At 40.9% G+C, this 6,200-nt stretch overlaps 1 protein-coding gene across 1 annotated transcript; it reads right to left on the bottom strand.

Moving 5' to 3' along the window:
* Positions 1,676-2,647, bottom strand: LOC107610998. Its single transcript, XM_016312966.1, has one exon. It carries the CDS (start codon positions 2,645-2,647, stop codon positions 1,676-1,678), a length of 972 nt encoding a protein of 323 aa, XP_016168452.1.

Here is a 6,200-nt window from a genome sequence, read left to right as displayed (position 1 = left end):
GTATAGTTGGAGGTGAGGCAAAGTGTATGGCTAACTAGAACAAGAAGTGATATGAATGGGGGAGGGCACGGTTGTAACTTGGAATAACAAAGGATTGCAAGAAGTGAACTATATGGCTTGGTTTGTGAAACTCAGCCATCATGGGGTCCCTTTTATAGCAAGATTCAATGAAAAATGAATGGTGGGGATGCACTTGTTATGGTAAAAATGGATGGCTTGCATGTAACATGGAGTAAGGACAAAGATTGCCTCTTCATTGGGGGATAGGTTCGGTCATTAAAGGAGGGTACACCTAACCACCCAATGTGCAGAATTTTTCTTCCCAAGGAACTCTTTCAAGGACATGTGACTTTCCTTTTCAGCACAAAAATAGTCGTGCCACTTCCTTGAGTTGTCCTCTCCATCAATCTCCTTTTCCATGTACCTATTCATCATAACAAGATAAAAACATCAACACCTTACACTTGGAGACAAAAGTAACAAAGGTGGTAACTAAAATTTGAAATTTTGAAAAAAAAAATAGTTAAGTGTTTCTCATGAAACAATGCTAGCCGTGACTTTAGTATGCATATGTACATCCTTGGTGGACACCAAACTTAGTGTTTGGCAATGTGGCTTAAAGGATTAATTCACGTTCTAGAGTGCAAATCTCATGGATTTAGTGAATTATCCTAAGTAAGTGTACACTAAAAAAATGTTTTCCACCAAGTAATGTCATTGTAAGCTTGACAAAATTCTTGTCACCTTTGATTAAGTTATCATAAGAAACACTTTATTTTCTATCTTTAGACATGAACTCAAAAAATGAAATAAAACATGGTTGTACTTCTCATGGAATTCAAGACTTAAAAACAAGTTTGACTCTCTTTAATTGTGATCATAGCATGTATGTGATACCCAACCCACTTTTTGGTTATATACTTCAAGAAGGTGCTTAAGTATATGTCCCAAGATGACTGTATGATCATTATTTTTGAAAGCCATCTTAGGGTACCTTTAGGCACACCAAACTTAGAGATGGATCATATGCTCCAAAATGTTACTTGTGGATGTCAAATTTGTTCCTGAGAGCTTGAATTCATGTTAAGGAACCATTGATTATTCACATAAAAGAGATAAAAGCAAGAAACTAAAGCATGGGCTGCCTCCCATGGAGCGCTTCTTTAACGTCACTAGCTTGACGGTTGGTCTTTGTCATGGAGGATTGTAGTGTCTGAGGTCCTCTCCTCTCACTATGAAACTGTCCCCATTTGATTCCTTGATAATCTCCAAATGCTCCAAGGAAAAGACCTTTCTGATTGTGAACACTTGAAGTAACTGAGATGGAATGGTTGGAAGATGGGGTGGGATTGGTGGATGGTGGATTGATATCACCTTGTCTCCAGAAGAAAAACCTTCTGTAGGAATCTTCCTGTTTCTCCATCCCCTTGGCAATTTCTTTCCAACTCTTTTCTCTTCTTCCAGTAGTATTCCAGTGACTCTCATGTTAGGACTATCCTTGTTAGCTGTTTTTTTCTGATTCTTGTGGCTTCAATTCATCCTTGAGCTTCCTTGGTTGTTGTATCTCTTGTGCTTCTTATTTTTCTACCAAGAATGGTTCCAGGGGTTCTGCTTGAGGTTCACTGTCGCTTTCTTCCAGGCTTATTTTGCTGTGATCATCCTTCAACTCTTTGGTTTATGGCTCAGATTCAGGTGTAGGCTTGAAAACATGGAAGGTGAGATGTTCGTCATGTATTCTCAGTATTAACTCCCCTTGTTCTACATCTATGAGCGCTCTAGCAGTGGCTAAAAATGGTCTCCCTAGAATGATTGGATGGAGGTAGCTTTCCTCCATGTCCAGAACAACAAAGTTTATGGGGAGGAAGTACTTCCCAACCTTTACCAGTACATTTTCCACTACTCCTACTGCTTGTTTCTGAGTCTTGTCAGCCAGTTGAAGGATTACATATGTGGGTCTTAGCTCATTAATTTGCAGCCTTCTCATGAGATATAGAGGCATGAGATTTATGTTTGCCCCCAAATCACAGAATCCTTTGTCAATCATTGTATCCCTTATAACGCATGGGATGTGAAAACTTTCTGGATCCTTTTTCTTTGTGGGCAAGTCCTTCTGGACGAGGGCATTACATTCCTTATTTATCACCACTGTTTGTCCCCCCTTCAAGGTGCTCTTCTTAGCTAGCAGCTCCTTTATACATTTAATGTAGGCAGGCATATGTTGGAGGGCTTCAAGAAAAGGGGTATTGACATGAAGAGACTTAAATATGTCCAGGAATCTAGTGTATGTTTTCTCCTTCTCACCACCCTTGAGTCTCTGAGGGAATGGTGCCTTTGGCACATAAGGTTTCAGGGTTTCCTCCTTTTTTGGTTCTTTCCCTTGTACAGGTTCATTCCCTTGTTCTTTCTCCTCCAAGTTTCCCTGGAAACTTCCTTGGCTGTGCTCTGTTGGCTTGCTAGTATCTTCTTCCAGCATTTCTTCATTTTTAAGAGTGATTGCCTTACACTCTTCCCATTTTACATTCTTCATTTCCCCTCTTGGATTTTTCTCAGTGTCACTTGGAAAACTATCAGTGGACTTATGAATCTGCTGAGAGAGGTGTCCTACTTGAGATTCAAGCTTCTTAATGGTCTCTCCTCTGCTTTTCATACTACTCCTCACTTCTTCCTTGAAATTTCTGTTGCCTTGGACTTCCTTGCAAAGATTGGTGAGCATAGCTTCAAGTCGGATAGCCTGTCCTCAGATGGTGGATTGGGAATTGGATGTTGAGGTTGGTTATTTTGGGCTTGATATGGTGGCTGCAAATAGTTATTGTATGGGTGTTGATATAATCTTGGATTGGATATGTTGGTAGGTGTACTGGTTGGGATTATGAGGTTTCTGATCTTGACTTTGGTTTTGTTGGTTTCTCCACCCAAAGTTTGGATGGTTCTTCCAACCAGGGTTATAAGTCTTAGAATATGGATCACGAGCTTGCCTGGATGAGTTCCCAATGTAGTTGGCTTGTTCCCAATCAACTCCTTCCTCTGTGTCCAACTCTACTTGAGGTGATGGTTGAATATGGATGGCCGCAGCTTGATTCTTCTCCATTTGCTTGGTTAAATCAGCCAGTTGCTTGGTAATCATCTTGTTGTGGGCCAAGATTGCATCCATGTGGTTTAGCTCCATCACTCCTCTGTGGTTACTTCTGTCTGAGGCATAAAAATACTCATTGTCAGCCACTGTTTCTATGACATCAATGGCTTCTTCAATAGTCTTCTTCTTGTTGAGGGAACCTCCAGAAGAGTGGTCTACAGCTTTCTTTGGTTCATAGGAAAGTCCTTCATAGAAGATATGCAATTGCACCAATTCATTGAACATATTAGGAGGGCATTTCCTTGTCAAATCCTTGAATCTCTCCCATACTTCATAGAGTATTTTACCATCTTGTTGTCTGAATGTCTGCACCTCAGTCCTCAGTCTATTCACTCTCTGGAGAGGGTAGAACCTTCCTAAGAATCTATTCACCATATCTTCCTAGGTTGTCAAGCTTTCCTTGGAAAATGATTCTAGCTATTTAGATGCCTTATCCCTTAGAGAAAAGGGAAACAGTAGTAATCTATAGGTGTTAGGATGAACACCATTAGATTTCACTGTATCACGGATCCTTAGGAATGTGGAAAGATGCTGATTAGGGTCTTCTTGGACACTTCCTCCGAATGAACAATTGTTTTGGACGAGAGTGATGAGTTGAGGCTTCAATTCGAAGTTATTAGCATGGATGGTTGGCTTCTGGATGCTGCTTCCACAATTCCCAGGATTGGGGTTAATGTAGGAACCTAGCACCCTTCTCTCTTGGAGCGCATGATTGGCTGCACCTTCTCTGGCATGATTATGAACTTCTCCCTGATGATGAGTCTCCATATCATCCTCCATATCTATGTCTAAATTCTCCTCTTCTTCCTCTGCACCAATAGTCTTCTTTCCTCTTGATTTCCTCCTTAATCTAACGAAGGTCCTCTCAGGTTCACTATCAAAAGAGGTTGAGGTTTCCCTTCTTCTACCTGTCATACAAGGAACAAATACAGGCGACAGCAAGTGCCAAATTCACAAAAACAGACTATAGTTAGCTTGATTATTAGCTTGCTGGAAAGTAAGGAAATATAAAGAAAAACAACAAAATTTTTAGAGAGTAAGATTAAATAGCTGAAATTAAAATTCAATTAACAAAAGAAAAAAAATGCTCAATCTAGTTATCCTCCAATTTAGTAATTGTCAATACAAAACCAATCCCTGGCAACGGCGCCATAAACTTGATGTCCATGAAAACTTGTCTTTCAACAAATTTCCAACGGCAAGTGCACCGGATTGTCGTCAAGTAAAAACTCACTATAGAGTGAGGTCGAATCCCACAGGAATTGGTTGGTTGATTAATGTTAATTGGAGTATTGTTCTAGTTGAACTGAATCAGATTTGAAATTGGGGTTGCAGAAAGTAAAATTGGCAGGAAACTTAAATTGCAAGAAATGTAAATGAACAAAATGTAAATGGCTGAATTAAATGATAAAAAGTAAATTGCAAGTAATTAAAGTGCAGAATCTTAAATTGCAAGAAATTAAAAGGGAATGGGGATTGAGCATCAAATTAAAAAGCAAAATGTAAAGAGAATGTGTGATATCAGAATAGGGGATTCATTGGGTTTCAGGAGATATTGAACTCTCCGGATCAAATCATTCTCATCTCTTCTTCAATCAATGCATTCATTGACTTTGCTTGGCAATCTTAGGTGATTGGATCCCAATGTCTTGGCTCACCAATCTCTCTAAGCTTGAACAATTGTCCAATGTCTTGATTTAATTGCTCATGGGAAGAGATGAAGTTCAGTCACTGATTATACCACACAAAATCATATATCGAAAGCTTTCTAGCGAAAATCAAGAGAAAAAAAAGAAGAAGAAGATGAAAACTATTATTGATCAATTGAATTACAATAGAGCTCCCTAACCCAATGAAAGGGGTTTAGTTGTTCATAGCTCTCAAAATGAAAAGTGAAATTGAAAAGTACATTGCAAAATTGAAAAGTGCAGAGAAAGTAAAATTGGGCAGAGTTTCCGTACTCAGTCCATAAGCCCCCTTAACTACTTAAACTCTAAGCTATTTATACACATCTTCAATTGATCTTCCAGTCTCTTGGATTCGGCTTTCTGGCCTTTTGCTAAAGTGGGTTGAAGTGGCTCCAATGTTGTTGAGAAGAGAGGGGTTGAATTGTGCAATTCTGATATCAATGTTGGAGTCAACGTTTTTGGGCAAACGTTGAGTCAAACGTTCTTTAGGAAAAAATGGATTTTGGTTGCTGCGATCAACGTTTGACACAACGTTGGGGTGCCAACGTTCGCTTGTCCACGCGTACGCGTGGCATACGCGTACGCGTGGATGAGCCATTTTACCCCTTCACGCGTCTGCGCTGCCTATGCGTGTGCGAGTTTGGGACCAGAATGCACATCCACGCGTGCGCGTCACCTACACGTGCGCGTGGATGCAAATTTCTCAATACCAATTTTTGAAAGGCTATTGAAGACGTTGGCTCCAGCGTTGGAGGGGCAACGTTCCCTCCAACGCTGACCTATCCACGCGTACGCGTCATGTACGCATGTGCGTCGATGCACCTTTCCAAATTCAAGAATTGGACCACATATCACGAACGTTAGACTTGGCGTTGGACTACAAACGCTCCTCCAACGTTGACCTATTCACGCATGCGCGTTACCTATGCGTGCGCGTGGATTGTCAAAATTCACAATCCATGCGCGCGCTCGCGCGTGGTTGCTAATTTCCAAAACCCCAATTTTGAAGGGTTATCATGCGCATTTGCCTCAACGTTGGAGTGGCAACGTTCCCTCCAACGTTGGCGCATCCACCCGTGTGCGTCACCCACACGTGCGCGTAATTTATCAAAATTCCACTATGCATGCGTGCGCGTCGCCCACGTGTACTCATCGCACTCAATTTTTCCAATTTCCAGAAAGCTCTTTGTATCATATAGCGTTGGAGGTAACATTGGTTCACCAACGTTCCCTCCAACGTGGGTATCATAATTATGCAGCAGATTCCCCTGTTTCTTTCCTCTCAATGTTTGAGGCAACGTTGGTAGTCCAACTTTGGCCACCAACGTTGCTTCCCCTACATCCTTCAATGGTCATTTTTTCAACTTCTTTTTATGCAT

Source organism: Arachis ipaensis, chromosome B08, assembly GCF_000816755.2.
Source record: "Arachis ipaensis cultivar K30076 chromosome B08, Araip1.1, whole genome shotgun sequence".
Lineage (NCBI taxonomy): Eukaryota > Viridiplantae > Streptophyta > Magnoliopsida > Fabales > Fabaceae > Arachis > Arachis ipaensis.
This window is presented reverse-complemented; position numbering and strand designations above follow the sequence as displayed.

Excerpts from the sequence above, each read along its gene's own strand:
- LOC107610998 (XM_016312966.1), bottom strand. The coding sequence starts at position 2,647 with ATGAAAAGCAGAGGAGAGACCATTAAGAAGCTTGAATCTCAAGTAGGA.